The sequence below is a fragment of the Hyperoodon ampullatus genome (genome assembly GCF_949752795.1).
Source record: "Hyperoodon ampullatus genome assembly, chromosome: 18".
Lineage (NCBI taxonomy): Eukaryota > Metazoa > Chordata > Mammalia > Artiodactyla > Ziphiidae > Hyperoodon > Hyperoodon ampullatus.
In genome coordinates, this window is record NC_136931.1 from 54,475,653 (window position 1) to 54,492,105 (window position 16,453).

Genomic DNA, 16,453 nt, shown 5'->3' on the forward strand with positions numbered 1-16,453 from the left:
GAGGCCAGAGAGAGAGGATGGTATCTCCTTTCCGTGAAAGAATGTAATTCAGGCATAAAGCAGTAACACAAGCTTCCAGAACACCCTTGAACACCCTAGCGGACCGGCTCAACCCACTCCCTCCTTCACCCGGGGGGGCGCGGCGCCTTTAAGGCTCCCGGAAACGGCCGGCAGGACCGGAAGTGACCCGCTTTAGTGCACCTCTTCACGTGGTGCGGGGGGGAAGTGACGCGCGCGGCCCGGGAGCTGCGGACGCGGAGGCCGACGGAGCCGGAGTCGCGGACGTCGCGGGGTCTCCGGGACAGGTGAGCGGGGGAGGGGGCCGGGAGCGCGCCCGGAGAGGGCGGGGCCTGACGCCCCACGTACAGGGAGCGGGTGCGGGTACGGGCGGGTTAGCGAGCAGCCCGCGGGGGCGGGGTCAGAGTACTCTGCGGGGGGCGGGGACTGGACGCCCACATGGGAAGCTGGAGGGGTACTGGAGGGGCGGGACGTCGGTGGGTGGGCAGGGCCAGGGTGGGCCGGGCTGAGGGCGAGTCCGGAGCGTGGGTGGTCAGCTGGGGGCGGGGCCAAAAAGTAGTGCTTGGGCTGGGAGCGGGGCCCAGTGTTACCCGGAGAGCTAGGGGCGGGGCCGAGACTCTGGCCGAAAACTCTGGGGGCGGGGCCAGAAAGTTTTGCCTGCCCTGGAAGTGGGTCCTTGAAGTCAGGGGCGGATCCAGGGGCTGACCCAGGGGCTGACCCGAGGGTGAGGGCGGGGCCCAAAAAGATGCTGGGGAGCTGGGGACGGGGCCAGAGTGCTGGCAGAGAATGCTGGGGGTGGAGTCAGAAAGTTTTGCGGGAGCCCGGGGCGCGGCCAGAGTGTGATGGAGAAGCTAACCGCTGAGCCAGAACCTAGGGGTGCCGGGGGGCGGGGCCAGATTTTGACTTGACTAGGAGGGGGCGGAGCCAGGGGGCGTGACCAGGAAGGGCGAATCGGAGGCGGGGCCAGGGTGTTGGCTCTTGAGCCGGGGGCGGGGCCGGTGTAATAACGCGAGAAGGAGGGGGCGGGTTTAGGCTGTTGCCTGGGGATCTAGAGGGCGGGGCCAGAGGGTTGGCTGGGAAAGTCGGAAGCCGGGGGTGGGGGGATTAATGACGCGAGCATGTGGGCGGGGCCACAGCTTTGGCGGGAAAGGCGGGGCCAGAAAGTTTGCCCTGGCCCGGGGCGGGCCCGTGGCGTTCTCTACCGGGTGGAGACTGAAGCTTTTCCCTAGAAAGCCGCGGGCGGGCGGGGCAATTTTGTCCACGCTTGGGCGGGTACAGTTTCCCCTGGGAGGTCAAGCCAGACCCAGGAAGTCTCTCCAGTGGGTACCGGGCCTGTTGGCGGAATCTTTGCGGGAGTGCGGGGAGGCAGCGGCACCTTTCTTAGGATGCTGGGGGTGGGGCTAGAACATTCCTGAGAGTAGGGGCAGCAAATAGGAGTGGGGTTCGAACTGTATTGACTGTGGGGTTATAAGGCGTTTGTGAAACTCCTGGGAAAGAGGCATATCTAGACTGTTAACGGGGATGTGGGCGGCACCGGAATGGGCACAGGGAGTTGGCCCTAGAACTTTCTTGTGCAGGTTGGGACAGAGGCTCTACCTCAAGCTCCCCTGGGATAGAGGCCCGGGTTTAAACTCCCAGCACAGGGGTGTGGAGACTGACCTAGAATTTTCGTTTTGAAGGGAGCAGTATGGGATGTTTTCCTAAGTGGTGGGGCGGGACCAGAACTTTCCCAAGGTGGGTGTGATTACATTGTTTTTATGGGAAATGGGTGGGTCCAAAACGTTTCGGAGAGGACTGAGTCTAAACATTTCCAGGTAAGGGACGGGCTAGCACTTCAAGAAGATGTGGGAGTGAGGGCTAACATTACCTTGGAGTGCAGGTGTTTGTGTGCGCGCGTGCAGTGTGTGCGTTAGAGGAGCCCCCGTCATGGGAGAGGAGGAGACAGATTGGGTAGAGTCTTTGGCCTTAGTCCTTCTGTTCCCTCTGACCTCAGGAACCCCGAGTGCTGTGTCCAGATTCTGCAGGGAAGGTTTGCTGGGACCCTGGTCCCATCCTGCCAGCGGAATGGTGAGAAGGAAAGTGGGGTCTCTGGGGCCTTGGGAGGAGGGGACCCAGGTTCCTGACTCTCAGACACCAGATTGAATGGCCCTGGGGTGGCTGTAGGTTTTTCTTACTGTCTCTGAACTGTCTACCCCTCTCAGTCGGCCACACTGGATCTGAAATCGAAGGAGGAGAAGGATGCTGAGCTAGATAAGAGGATCGAGGCTCTTCGGCGGAAGAATGAGGCCCTCATCCGGCGCTACCAGGTGCCCTAGCCCCGCCCTGGGAGACCCCATCCCCTCTCCTCCCCGCAGTGAGTTTCCCTCACCTCTCCCTTCCTTAAAACCTTTTCATGACTTTTCATCACTCTCGGGATAAAAGCCAAAGGCCTTAGCCTGGGATCCCTTCTTTCATTGCATCATTCATTCATTCATTTGTTCACAAGTATTCTCCAGTGTCTTCACTGCACCAGGCCCACTGCTGAATGGCGCTGGGGAAGCAGCAGTGATGGTGATGGCCCCGGGCCCCAGGCCTCACAGGCCAGTAGGGATCCAGCTGTGGCTTCAGTCAGTGATGACCCAGAATGGGCAAGGCTGGGATGGAGGAGTTCAGGGTTCTGTGGGAGCCCAGAGGGGGCTCTTCACCCAGCCCGGGGGATACTAAGGGGGCTTCCTGGAGGAGGGGATTCTGAGACCGAAAAGGTGAGTAGACCGTTAGCCAGTCGAAAAGGAAAGCATAACACGTTTCGCACAGAGGGAACAGTTTGTGCAAAAACTTGGAGCTTAAAGTTGGAGGGTCAGTTGGGGGATATTGACCTGGAGTGATCAGCTGGGGCCAGGCCATGCAGGGCCCAGAACACCACCAGGCTAAGAGTTTGGACTTTTTCCTAAGGACACTGCGGAGCCCTGGAGGGCTTTGAGGGGGAGTGGGGCCAGGTCAGAATACCTTTTTAGGAAGACCCCTCTCGCTGCTGTGTGGTGGTGGGTGGGAGGAGGGGATACTGGAGACAAGGAGGAAGCTGGGGCAGGGACTTCAGTGGGGGATGTGGAGAAGAGGTGCCCGGCCTGGGACAGGGCTTTGGGGAGGGACTCAGTGACTGACGGGCCGTGCTGGGTTAGGAGAGAGGGTCCAGGACGAGGCCCAGGTCCCTGTCACAGGTGACAGAGTAGGTGGTGGGGCTGTCCCTGAGATGGGACGAGGAGTGGGTTTCATTTATTCATTCTTCATGTGTTCGTTCATTTAAAACAAAAACAAAAACATACTGAGCCTCTGTTGTGTGCCAGGCAGTGTTCTAGGCTCGGGGTCTACATCAGTGAACAAAACAGACAAATGTCCCTGTCCTGGGGCAGATTCTGTCTCTCGGGGAGGAGGCAGACGATTAGCAAAATACACATAATGTGGGGTAGTGATGGGGGGAGGGGGAGGGGTGAGAGACTGGCAGGGGAGCTGGTGAGGGAAGGCCTTCCTGAGAAGGGGACTTTTGAGCGGAGATCTAAAGGAGGTGAGGGACTGGAGGATCTCTGGGGGAAGAGTGTTCCCGTCCGAGCGAACAGCAGGTGAAAAAGGCCCTGAGGCAGGTTTGAGCCTGGTAGGTTCCAGGAACAGTGAGGAAGTCAGAGTGAGGGGAGAGAGTGGGAGGTGGGTTCATTGTGGTAACGAGACCAGACTCTGTAGGGCCCCGTCGGCTGTGGGGAAGCCTTTGAATCTGCCTCAGAGATGGGCACACAGGAGGGTTCTGAGCAGGGGAACAGCCTGGTGGAGTTTGAGGGAAGATGCTGAAGTGACCAGCTTTCTTATCTAGAGCTCCAGAGAGAGGTCTGGGCCGGGGCAGACCTGGGAGAAGTTCGGGGGGCTGCGGGAATCCAGCTGGTGCAGAGGACCCCTGACGCTCCCGAGCTCTGTTGTTTGCTCCCAGGAGATTGAGGAGGACCGTAAAAAAGCTGAACTCGAGGGAGTAGCGGTGACAGCTCCCCGGAAGGGCCGCTCCGTGGAGAAGGAGAATGTGGCAATGGAAATGGTGAGCTCCACACCGGGGTGGGGACTCGTGAGTACAGGGCGGGGGCGAGGGTTGAGAACTAAAGGCCTTCCCAGCTGCCCCAGACCTGTGGGAGCCTTGATCCTGGCAGCTGCCCTCTGGGCCTGGGATGTCCCCGTCTCCCTGCCCCAGTGACTGTACTTTCCTCCTCTCCCCCCTTTCCAGGAGAAGAACCTGGGTCCCTCCCGGAGGTCTCCTGGGACCCCTCGGCCCCCAGGGGCCAGCAAGGGAGGCCGGATCCCCCCTCAGCATGGAGGCCGGGCAGGCATGGGCCGGGCATCCCGCAGCTGGGAAGACAGTCCCGGGGAGCAGCCTCGAGGAGGAGCTGGGGGCCGCCGCCGGAGGGGGCGGGGCAGGGGGTCCCCTCATCTCTCTGGAACTGGAGATGCCTCAAATGCCGACCGCAAATCCAAGGTAGGAGCCGAGCAGGGGCTGGAGTCCTCTGGCGAGGCTCCACGTTGTCCTGTTTCTCTTTCTGTTCCTGCTCTCAAACGGATTGTCTCCTTCATCCATCTTTCTCTGCTTCTTTTTTGGCCCCTCTCTTCAGCTCTTCCTCATCTCTTCCCTCCCTCCCTCCTTCCCTCCTCCAGACCAGTGCTTGTAGGTACTCTCCCTGTCTCTTTCTGTCTCTCCTGTTTTGCTCTCTGTCTGCTGTGTGCTTGCCCACCTGCCTTCCCTTGCCCGTCTCTCTTTTTTCTCTTTCTGGTGCCGTCCGGTGGGCTCTGTCCAGCAGCGCATGCGCGCACGCTTTCTCTTGCATGTGTGCGTACGCACGTGCTCTCTCTGTGTCACTCCCCGGATTTGTTCGTGGGAAACAGTGATGTTCTTACTGTAACTGCTCCCAGTGCCCCACCACGCAGGTTAGCAGAGTGGGAGGCTGTCTGGCATGGTGGCTGAGGGGTCAGCCTTCTTCTGTTAGTTCCCTGTCCTTGGGCAGCTCACTTCCCCTCTGGGAACTTCCTGGTTCTCTCTCTTAAACGGGAATGAAAATCAGGTTTAAAGGTTATTGTAAGCATCATGTGACATCAGACATTGAAACCCTCAGAGTAAGCGCTCAGTGCGTGTTATTTAAGGATGCTTATTATTTGTAGGTGCTAAGCTGTTGTAACTGAAAGACCCCAAAATGCCATGGCGTCAATCAAATGGAAGTTCATTTCTCTCTTGTATGCTGAGTCCTGGAAATGCCACGTGCTCATCTAAAATTCTGTTACCTTGGAAGGAGAGGAGAATGGATTGTGGGGGTCACCTGGCCGTGTGCCGAGTTATTACTGTGGCATTGTTAACCGTGCCAGCCATAGTGTGCTGGGGTTCCCACCCCTCTCCCAGGTTCAGAGTTTTGCTAGAAAGATTCACAGCTAAGATTTATTACAGGGAAAGAATACAAAGCAAAATCAGCAAAGGGAAAGAAGGGGCCGTGGGGCTGAAGTCTGGAGGATACCAGGTGCCAGCTTCCAAGAGTCCTCGCCCAGTGGAGCCACACGGGCTGCACTTAATTCCTCCGGCATTGACAATACGTGTCAGAGGTCATCGACTAGGGACTCATTAGGGACCTAGTGCCCAGGCTTTTTATCCGGGGCTGGTCATGGAGGTGCCCTCTGCCTAGTACACGCACAAACTCCAGACCCCAGACGGAAAGCAGGCGGTCAGCACACGCTGTATTTGCACAAACAGTCGAGGTACGTTGAGCCCCCTTATCGGTTGACCGGGGACACACTGAGAGCCAATGTCCAGCTTCCAGCCAGGGGCTGCCACGCACGCAGGCCTAAGAAGAGAGCCTCAGAAGGTGACAGACGCTCGGGTTGAGTGGTTCTTTCTGACGCCCTGTGTCTCTTTTTGTCCCCCCACTCCCCCAACAAGGAGTGGGAGGAGCGGCGCAAGCAGAACATTGAGAAGATGAACGAAGAGATGGAGAAGATTGCAGAGTACGAGCGCAACCAGCGGGTCAGTGCCTCGGGCGCCCCCTGGCGGTGGGGCGGAGCCGCCCGGCCCCGGGAGCCCGCCGACACCCCCCACCTCTTGTGTACCCGCAGGAAGGCGTGCTGGAGCCCAACCCAGTGCGGAACTTCCTGGACGACCCCCGGCGACGCAGCGGGCCCCTGGAGGAGCCTGAGCGGGACCGTCGGGAAGGCAGCCGCCGGCACGGGCGCAACTGGGGGGGCCCCGACTTCGAGCGGGTGCGTTGCGGCCTCGAGCAGGAGCGGCAGGTGAGTGCCGGCAGCCGGGGCTCCCGGGGCCACGACATTCCTTCCGGCAGCCAGTCTCTGGGTTCGGGGATGGGGTGTGTGCGGAGGGCCGGATGCGGCCGCAGGGGAAACAGAGCAGGGAGAGGCGGCAGCCCTGCACTCAGGCTTCGCCCCCGCAAGTGATTGTCGGTTCTTGAGCCAACACCACACTGCTTTCCTTCCGAAGCTTTCTGGTGTTTTGGCGATGTTCTCTCATTACCAACGTCAGTGATATTTACTGGGCCCCTGCCGGGGCCAGGCACTGTTTTGGGTGCTGGGGCTAAATCAGTGACCATGTAATAAGGTGTCAGGTAATGGTAAGTGTAGAGAAGAAAACTCCAGCCCAGCCGGGTCAGGGGACAGAGGAGAGAGGGATGCTGCTAAGAGACAGAGACCTGGGCTGGCCTCTCTGAGGAGGTGCCACATGGGCAGGTGGGCAGGTGTGGCTTTGATCTTCTCCACGTGTGACCTTGAGCCGGCGGCTCTGCCCCCTCCCCCTAGCTTAGAGGGCCTGGGGGAGGGGCTGTAGCGGGGGAGAGTTGTCGCTGGGCCCTGACTGCCTGTCTGCTGGGGGCAGGGCCGCCGGGCCGGCCTGGGTGGCACTGGGGACATGACGCTCTCCATGACGGGCCGAGAGCGGTCCGAGTACCTGCGCTGGAAGCAGGAGCGGGAGAAGATCGACCAGGAGCGGCTGCAGCGGCACCGCAAGCCCACCGGCCAGTGGCGGAGGGAGTGGGATGCTGAGAAAACTGATGGCATGTGAGTCTCCGCCCTGCCTGCCCTTGTTTGGCTTCTCGACCTCGGCCCTGACTTCTGACTCCTGTGCCCGTCTCTGGTTTCTCACCCTGTGTATCAGTTAGCAGTTGCTAGGTAATGCTGCATAACCACCACCAAATCTCAGGGACACATGAAAGCATTTCTTTCTCACGTGTTCACAGGTCTCCTGGGTTGGGCTGATCCAGGCTGGACTTGAAGCTGTGGGTCTACCTGGGTGTGCCTTCCCTTCGGGCTCCCCGGGGACGTGCTGGCCATGGCACTGGCAGATGTGCAGGAGGGAGAGTGGACACATTTCCCTACTCTCTTAGCCAGCAGACCCTGCATCGCTGTGGCAGGAACTTCAACTCTGCCCACTCTAGTGGGTGGTACTGCAGGGGCTACGTGGCCAAGGGCACAGATGTGAATTCTCACACAGGGAGGGCATGAAGAGTTACTTACAGTGATTACACCTCTGCATCCTCCCTTCATCCCTCTAACCTGTTCCCCACCAACCCAGACTCCTTATCCCGGCAGCATGATTATCCTCAGGTCTGACTCTGTCCCCTTTCGGGTCCCAGGAAACATCCCGTTAGTCAAACTTAAAGCAAAGTCATCATCCACAGGAGCACCGACTTCCATAGCGAAGACAGAGAGGTTCTGGCAGAGCCGCCCAACGGCAGTCTTAAGGTCGACAGCTGTAGTTTTTGCATCATCCCCTATCCTCTGCCGTGGCGCTGGCTGAAGAAAGAGGATCTTGTCTGTGTGCCTGGCGGTCGGAGCATTTATTTTTGGATTGTGAGCTAGCCTGTGCCAGCGTGAGAAATGTTTTGCACAGATATTGTAGCTGATCTTTCTAAGGTGTAGACAGGTGGGGCTTTTGGGGAGATGTTCTCAGGGTTAAGACTGAGAAAGTAATTGTTTTTCTCTTATGTCCTCAAAGCAGCTGGCAACAAGTCTCACTACTGCACATGTGCAATGATTTCATGAGCAAACGTTTATTGAGTCCCTCTTACGTGTCATGGAAGGTTCTAGGTGATGGGGATATAGCCGTGAGGAAAATGCTTCTGTCTTCATGGAACGTAGAGTCCAGTGGGAAAGATGGGCAATGAATAGAGCTCATGTCAGATGCTGAAGAATAATGAAGCAGAGTACGGAGAGGGTTGGAGGCTACTGTTCTGGACTTAGATAATATATGTAATAATATGTGATTAGGAAGTTTAGGAAAGCCTCCAGACTGAGGGCTGAAGGAGGTTAGGGACTGAGTCGCTGAGAGATCTGAGGAAGAGCAAAGGCCCTGAGGCAGGAGCTCCATGTGGTAGGAGAACTTGCTTAGCTGGGGAGGTGAGAAAGAGTGATAGGAAATGAGGCCGGACAGGGAGCTGGGGATCATGTACTTTCCAAATTTTTGTTCACGGGTGGGCAGGCTGTCAAATACTGAATTTTTTTTCTTCTGTATTTGTCACTATGATGTCAAATTTGCCCCTTGTCCTTCACCTGGTCCTGTCCTCCTTTTAGTCAGTGACATTCCTCACCTCTGCCCGCTTCTGGTTGACCACCTTGCCTTCTATGATCTTGATTTCTGACGCTGGCCCCCATCTCTCCCCCTAATCTCTTCCCACCCTCCTGTCCTCCCTGTGCCCCCAGCTGCCTGCTCACCCCCTTTCTCTTTCCCCAGGTTCAAGGATGGCCCTGCCGTGGCCCTGGAACCATCCCACCGCTACGGTGAGTGGGAGTCCTTGGCTGGGGTGAGGCAGCTGGCTGGGCCGGGGCCAGGGGAGGGGTGGGCGTGGTTTGTGCCGTGCCCTCCACCTCCAACTCCCCCTGGGTTTTGTTGCAGATGACCAGGCCTGGGCCCGGCCTCCCAAGCCCCCCACTTTCAGGGAGTTCCTGTCCCAGCACAAAACTGAGGTCAGCCGCAGGAAGAGGAAGAGCGGCCGACCCCAGGCCAAGGCAGCCCCCCGTGCCTACAGGTGGGGGCACCCCTTCCCCTGGCATGTGCACAACCCCAGCGGGGCTGTGTGGCTCTACCCATGGCCGTTCTCTGGCTTGTGTGTGGGAGGGTGTGTCTGTCTGTCCTGTCTTGACCCTGCCTGCCTCGGGCACTCGTCTCCCTGTGGGTCAGGAACTTGGTTTTGGGGGTGTTGGGGCCTGGCTCTCCACTTTGCCCTCATCTGTCTCCTCCCCCGCTCCCATCCGGGTCCTCTTCTGCCACTTGGCCCTCCTCCATCTGTCCGTCCCGGCGGACACGCCCACCGTTTCCTCCTCCTGGGTGCTCCACCGTGCCAGCTCCCTCCCGGTCTGGACATCTCGCAGCCTGCTCCCCCCACCCAGTTGAATGTTGCAGCTCTGTCTCTGGGGTGGGCGCTGGGGGTGGGAAACCCTTCCTCTTTCCACCTGGGCTTCACCCCGTTCCTCTGTTCCCTCCAGTGACCACGATGACCGCTGGGAGACGCAAGAGGCAGCGTCCGCAGCCCCTGAGCCCACACAGCCCGCTCCCCCTGAGGAGGCGCCCACGCAGGTAGGGCGGCGTGTCATCTCTGGCAGGTGGTGGTGTGAGGGTGCCCAGGGCCCACACCCTCTCCCCGACCTGCCTTGTGTTCCTCACAGCCGCCCGAGAGCCCGGCCCCTGCCCATCGGCCTCCCGAGGACGAGGACGAGGGTGAGGAGGGCGAGGGCGAGGAGGGCGAGGGTGAGGACGGGGAGGGCGAGGAGTGGGAAGACATGAGTGAGGATGCGGAGGAGGAGGAGGTCGAGGAAGAAGAAGAGGCTGACGAGGAGGGAGAAGAACCAGCCCGAGACCACCGGCCCCACGAGGCTGAGCCCAGCGGGAGCCCCACCGAGGAACGTGGCGATGAAGAGCCTGCTGGGCCGGAGGAGCCCGCTAGGCCGGAGGAGCCCCTGCCGCTCCCCCAGGCCCCTGCCACGCCTTCCAGCCCTTTCTCGCCCACCGGGGGCCACCAGCCTGTGTCCGACTGGGGTGAAGAGATGGAGCTGAACTCTCCCCGGACCGGCCATCCGGCTGACGCCCTCTCTCCGGGTGAGGCCTGGCCTTTTGGCAATGCATGAAGCTGGTTGCTTGTGTGTGTGCTTGAGGGGTGCATGGGGGACCCTTAGGCTGAGCCCCAGGACCCCATGTGTCCCACTGCCCTGGTGGCTAGGGAGGATGGGCCATGCCTGCCTCCGGAATGCCCACCCTCAGATCCTGCCCTACTGTGAGCCATTCAGAGCGTCCTCCCCAATAAAGAGTTCACTTTCTCCAATGACCCTCCCCACGTGTGTCCTTCAACCCCCCTCTCACTCCCCCAGGGCCTTCTGTCTTGGGTGGGGGGATACTTGGAGGGGTTAGGGGCTTGACTGGGCCTCCTCCTTCTCCAGGAGGTGACGAGCCAGCCCCTGCCTCCTTGAAGAGTGGGCCCAGCCTCCCAGGAACCCAGAAAGCTGAAGAGGAGGGGTCTGAGGCAGCTCCAGGTGGGGGAGCGGCTGTGCGGTGGCCTTCTTCCTTCCGCTTCCTCTTGGGTCGAGGGGAAGAGGTTTGGGGGCAGTAGAACGTGGTGGAGTGGGTCTCCACCATGGGTGTGGGGAGCAGCTGGACGGGGGGTGGGGTTACGCTGCTGGGAAAAGTGGGCGTGAAGGGGGTGGGGCTAAAGGAAGGACTTCCCCCGGGCCGAGCCGCTAGGAATTGAGTGTGGATGGGGCTTGCGGGTGAGAAGGTGGAGCCAGGATGGGATTAGGATTTAGAGGCCCATCCCAGGGATTCTGGAAAGTAATCTAAAAATAAGGGGGTGGGCTAGGTTCAGGGGGAGGAGTTAAGGGCAGGATTAGAAATTTAAGGTCAAAAATAAGAATGGGGAGGGGCAGAGTAATAGATTTAGTTGTGGGCGGGATTAGAGTTTTGAGGTGTAAATTAGTAAACTGGGGTAAATTAGAATAGAAATACGTAAAATAGTGGGGTAAAAAAATTGGGGTAAAATAGAATGTTGGGTCCACCGGACCTGGAGCAAGAGGCCAACCCTGTCTCCACCTCCAGCAGGTGGAAGCTGGGTTGTGAACCACGGACCTCCCCCAGGAGTAGGATTAGGATTTCGGGGCAGAGCCAAGGAAGGTCTGGTTAGGACTCAGAAGGTGGGCAAGGGAAGTGAAGGGTGGGTCCTGTAGGGCAGGCGTGATAGAGGTTGGCTTAGGCCCGCGGTGGGGTGGGGCCGCGATCCGAGAGGACAGAGTTTATGGTGGTGGCTGAGGCCGGGGTGCCCAAGCGCTTTGCCTTTGGGTCACGTGACTGCGATCTCGTTATATCAGATTATGTATTCGATTGTAAACAGGGTACTGCTGGGGTGGCTGTTGCTGCGTGGGTCCACTCCGAGGATTAAAGGAGCCTGAGACTCGTAAACCGCTTAACGCGGGGTGGGCGGCAGCCTGGCTCAGTGGGGCAGAGAGGCGGGGCTAGAGCGTCCCGGGTCCGGCGGTAGGGGTGTAGGGGTTACTGCTGCCCTCCAGTGACCACCCCTTCTCTTTCCAGAGGCGGACCCTGAGGGCCAGGAGACGGCGGAGATCACCGACTTCCAGAGGGTGCGTTTCTGCAAAGTGGTGGCGGCCGCTTCGCCACCGGGGGCCGCCCGCTGACCGCGCCCGCCGACAGTGGCCTCCGCGCTCTGCACTAACCTCCTGCCGCCTCGCTCCTCTGTCCTCTGCTTCCGCCACACTCCAGCCAGGAGAGGGTTAAATGTAAGGGGGGAGGAGCCAGGGATAGTGAACCGGGTTGGGCCAGGGCAGTAGTTCAGTCTCACAAATGGGGGGCGCTGTGGCACCGGGGTGGCTGAGACGCCCACGAGTTACCGCCTTATGGAGGCCATGGGGGTCTAGGTGCCAGTTGTCGGGCCGTTTTCCGCCTCCAGGAGCTTACATCTGGGGCATGGCGAATAGCCGGTGACTCCTGAAGGACTTGATTTCCTCGGCCGCCAGCCCGGTCTCTATTAAACGCAGTGCTTCCGCTAACCTTTGAACTGTGTTGCTGGCGGGGGCAGGCTGGGTTGCTGTGCTTGGCGGGCTTTTCCGTGGCGGAAGAGGCGGGAGGAAGGGGGTCTTTCTTCCTCCACCCCCCCTGATACGTCTTCCCTCCCCCCCTCCCACAGGCCTCCCCGAATTCCTGAAGACGCTGCTGGGAGGGGACTGAAGCTTCCCCTCCTTGATGGGGAGGGGGAGGCAGGAGGGGCTTAGTCTGGATCTCCGGGCTGTGCTCTCTCCTCCCCCGAGCCCACTCTGGACCCCATGGTTTTAGAGAGGGAGAAACTGAGGGTGGTGGGGGAGGAGATGGGGAGGGGGCGTGACTGGTGTGTGGGGCGGATCTGGAGCTTCGGGGTGTGAGCTTAGACCTCAGGACACAGAGTGGAGAAGGAGGCACGTCCCGTGAGGGGGCGTGGTTAGGGTGATTGGGTGGGGCCAGAATTCTGGTGTACGGAGTTAAACCATGGGACGGAGGATGTTAGGATGTGGGATGGAACCACGAGAGCAGGTTTAGATGGGAATCCCTTATGCCGGTGTGGGGCGCAGCCAGCGGCGGAGGGCGTGGTTTAGAATGGGGTGCTCAAACTAGTGGAGAAAAGAGGTGGAGCCTGGACCGAAGATGGGTGAGGGTAGGGGGAGGAGAGGGTGGGATCGAATGTTGGAGTAGAGTTTAGCTTGGAGAAACGCAAGTTACAAGTGGGGCGGGACTGCGGCTAAGGAAGGGCGGGACTTAAAAGGCCTGAGCTTGGCAAGGGAGTGGTGGAGCTAGATGCCTGGAAGGAGCCTGAGTTCCGAAAGGGGACGGGGTTAGGGCGCAGGGAGGAGGACAGAAAAGGGAGAGCGGAGCTAAGCGCCGGGACAGGTATAACATCTGCCTGGCCAGCCTGGCGGGTGTCGGCTGGGCCGAGACCTACGTTTGAGAAAAATCGAGGTATTGCGTGCTTGGGGCGGGCCCAGAGCCAGTGGGGGGCGGGGTCAGAACGCTGTGGTTAAGCCTTAGGTTGATGATGGTTGGCCGGAGGCAGAGGAGGGGGCGGGCTTACAACGCGGAGGAGGCCCGCCCGCGCGGGGGCGTGACCACGCTGGCGGGGGCGGGGTTGGACGAGGGAGGGTTAGAGTGCGAAGGCGGTCCTCTGGAGGGGGCGGGCCCAGGGGGCGGGTCCTGTGCGGGGTGTGGCGCTGGGCCGAGTGGGCTGCGGCGATGCGGGGCACGAGCTGCGTGGGTGGCGGCGGCGAGAGCCCGGGTGGCGCGGGGCTGAGCGAAGGCCCGCGGGGCCGCTGGCTGCGCCTGGCTCCTGTCTGCGCCTACTTTCTCTGCGTCTCGTTGGCTGCCGTGCTGCTTGCTGTCTATTACGGTCTCATCTGGGTTCCCACGCGGCCTCCTGCGGCCCCAGCCGGCCCGCCGCCCAGCGCGCAGTCCTCTCCCTGCGGCGCCCGCGCGGGTGCTCTGCCTGCCTCGGTGCCCGACGCTGCCTCGGTCTCTTGTCTCCTGGGAGCCCCTGGCGGGCCGCGACCCCACCTCGAGCTGCCGCACAGCCGCCGCCGCCGCCGCCGCCGCCACCACAGCGACCCCAGCCGCCACCACAGCGACCCCAGCCGCCTCCCGAACCTCCAGACGCCGGGGGAGACGCCGGAGGCCGCGGAGGGCGAGGACCCGGGTAACCCTCCTTTTCACCCAAGATGGACCGCCGGCCCTCGAGAGCCCGGCGCCCCCGCCGCGGATGCGCCGTTCCCGGATTGGGGTCTGGCTCCCTCTTCATGACATCGTCTGGTGTCTCCGGAGCCGTCATCCTGAAGAGTGGGGGGCGAAGAGGGGCTGGCTCTGGGCCTCGCCCCTCGCAGCTTCTCTGCCGTCAGGCTGGTCCTCCACCATCTGGCCGACCGCATACTGATCTTTGCCTCCTGACGCTCCCTCTTTAGTATTCTGAGTACAGAGTCTTCAGCTCGCCCCCCTTCTCCCTGAATCTCCGTATCCATCTTCCAGCTGCAATAAACTCAGCCCCAGCTGCCTCGTGCTGTGTTTGTCGTGTTGTCTACAGAGGTGCCGCCCCTCTCAAGTTTGTGAAGGCAAGTCCTTCCTGGCATCTGATCTTCGTTTCTCTTCCTAGGTGGGCTGTGTGGGTTCTCCCCTTCCCTAGGGGGGCCCTTTTCTTCTTCCATTGGTATCATGTATTTTCTGGGTTGGGGTGAGGAGAAGAGGCTTGTCCGCAACAGGGCAGTTGAAGGTCAGGCAGTGTGAAGGACTTCGCAGTTTTTTGCATGCTTGGGGCAGAGGTCAAGTTCCTCTGGAGGGGAGCAAAGGGTCCGGCCTCCTGTTACAGCAGAGGAGATGAGAGATGGGGTGATCTCAGCAAGAGCTGGGTTTCTGGGAGTTGTGATTCGTATAATTATAATGTCGGGGACAGAGGCTAAGTCACCTGGAGATGGAAGAGCGCTGCTGGGAGAGAATGAGGCCTTCTTCCTGGGATCTGAGAGATGAGCGTGGACAGGGGTGGTGGTAGAGCTTCTCTGCCCCTCTGGAAATCACAGAGGAAGTTATCAAAGCACGCTGCTGCCTTTGAAGATCAGTGCAACCTCTCTGGTCTGCAGTGCTGCCCGCAAACCAAGGTAGAGGAACTCCAGTCCTGCTAAAAGAGTCAGAGGTGGTAGGGCTTCCCTGGTGGCGCAGTGGTTGAGAGTCCGCCTGCCGATGCAGGGGACACGGGTTCGTGCCCCGGTCCAGGAAGATCCCACATGCCGCGGAGCGGCTGGGCCCGTGAGCCATGGCTGCTAAGCCTCCATGTCCGGAGCCTGTGCTCCGCAACGGGAGAGGCCACAACAGTGAGAGGCCCACGTACCGCAAAAAAAAAAAAAAAAAAAAAAAAGAGTCAGAGGTGGTAGAGTCCGTTTTCCCATCCCGACTACTAAGGCCTAGCTCTGGGCAGGGCGTTGGACCCTACAAGCAGGAAGTGGTTTCCTGTCCATCTACCTCCCTTGAACTGGAGACTTTCCCAGGATGGTGAAGCTGAGCCTCTTTCCTAGACTGGGACACCTGTGGATATGTCCCTGGCTAGGAATGTCCATCTGTTTACCTCCTGTGCTTCCCCTACCCCTCCAGCACCACTTCCCAGAGGGTGTCTCCAGACTGAATGGAACTCAGGAAGCCAGCACCTTTTTCCAGTTAGCGTAGATGGTGGTTAGGGGCACTGACCTTGGGCCAAGATACCCAGATTCAAATCCTAGTTCTTCCTCTCACTAGCTGTGTGACTGGGCCGGTAACTCAACCTCTTTGGTCCTGTAAAATGAAGATGATCATAGTATTTAACTCATAAAGTTTTCTCTGAGGATTAAAGAAGCTGGCAATTTGAAGCCCATAGAAAAGCATGACATGTTCTTTCTCTCCACCTCTGTCCCTCGGGGTTTTAAAACCCACAGCTTGGATCCCAAGGGATATCCAGTCAGCCCAGAGCCCTGGACACCAGCCAATGGTGAGTTAGAGGGAGGGACTCCATCTCTGTTCCCACTGGCCCCCTTCTCTCTAGTTCTCAACTCACTTCTCCCAGCCCGTTTTCCTGCTCTCTTGGTTTCTCATCTGTGTGTCTCCCTCACCACTGTCTCGTCTACCCCTTTTCTCTTTGTCTCTCAATCTTTGTCTCTCTGTCTGATGTCTGTCAACATTATCTCTGTTTCTGTCCCTCACTCTGTTCTGACTCACTCGCCTCAGCTCGCTCTCTCTTTCATCCTGCTTCCTCACTTTTCTCCCCCCATCTTGATCCAAGCCCCCCTTCTCATTTTCCCCCTAGTTCAGCCTCCCTCACTCCCCTATCTCCTCCCCCCACCCTTTTTTGTGTGTTTCTCTTCCCTTCTCCCTGTTTTTCGCAGGCTCTCTTTTGGTCGTTATCTCTTAACCTTTCATTTAACAAATATTTATGCAGCACTTACTATGTGCCAGGTCTTATTTTAAGCACTGGGGACACAGCAGGGAACAAAACAGGCAGAAATTTCTGCTCTCAATGGAGCTGACATATCAGTGAAGAGACGGACAAGAAATATAGATGAATAACTTAAGTATATGTTATTACTATCAGGTAGGAATAAGCACAAAAGAGAAAAATAATCAGGGCATAGGGGATAGGGAGTGATGAAGTTGCTGGTTACTGGCTAGAAGCCTAAGAGAAGTGAGGGCAGGACATGCAGGTCTTGGGAGAAGAGTGCTCCAGGAATCAGGAACAGCAAGTGCAAAGGCCCTGAGGCTGAAGCTGCTTGGCTTGTTCAAGGAACAGCAAAGAGGTCAGTGTGGCTGGAGCAGAGTGAATGAGAGGGAGGGCAGGAGAAGGTTGGGGGAGAGAGAATGGGGGTAGTTTGTGCAGGGCCCCATGGGACAGGGTGAGGACTTTTACTT

At 59.2% G+C, this 16,453-nt stretch overlaps 2 protein-coding genes across 2 annotated transcripts; both read left to right on the plus strand.

Moving 5' to 3' along the window:
* The first annotated feature begins 254 nt into the window (after nt 1-254).
* CCDC9 (coiled-coil domain containing 9) lies at nt 255-12,333 on the plus strand. The gene is made up of 15 exons (XM_079723379.1): nt 255-305; nt 2,012-2,085; nt 2,220-2,324; nt 3,974-4,075; nt 4,259-4,507; nt 5,951-6,034; nt 6,124-6,297; nt 6,893-7,074; nt 8,747-8,793; nt 8,909-9,041; nt 9,499-9,589; nt 9,679-10,108; nt 10,447-10,539; nt 11,588-11,637; nt 12,201-12,333. Exons 2-15 carry the CDS (start codon nt 2,083-2,085, stop codon nt 12,216-12,218), a joined length of 1,761 nt encoding a protein of 586 aa, XP_079579505.1. The 5' UTR covers nt 255-305; nt 2,012-2,082; the 3' UTR covers nt 12,219-12,333.
* An 862-nt stretch (nt 12,334-13,195) lies between these two features.
* INAFM1 (InaF motif containing 1) lies at nt 13,196-14,081 on the plus strand. Its single transcript, XM_079723614.1, has one exon. The coding sequence runs from the start codon at nt 13,274-13,276 to the stop codon at nt 13,832-13,834; it is 561 nt and encodes a 186-aa protein (XP_079579740.1). The 5' UTR covers nt 13,196-13,273; the 3' UTR covers nt 13,835-14,081.
* Nucleotides 14,082-16,453: the final 2,372 nt, after the last annotated feature.

Bases quoted from the DNA above. Each gene is read 5' to 3' on its own strand.
- CCDC9 (XM_079723379.1), top strand. The intron at 6,298-6,892 runs GTGAGTGCCGGC...TGCTGGGGGCAG, and splicing joins GCCTCGAGCAGGAGCGGCAG to GGCCGCCGGGCCGGCCTGGG. The intron at 9,042-9,498 runs GTGGGGGCACCC...TGTTCCCTCCAG, and splicing joins GCAGCCCCCCGTGCCTACAG to TGACCACGATGACCGCTGGG.
- INAFM1 (XM_079723614.1), top strand. From the start codon at position 13,274: ATGCGGGGCACGAGCTGCGTGGGTGGCGGCGGCGAGAGCCCGGGTGGC.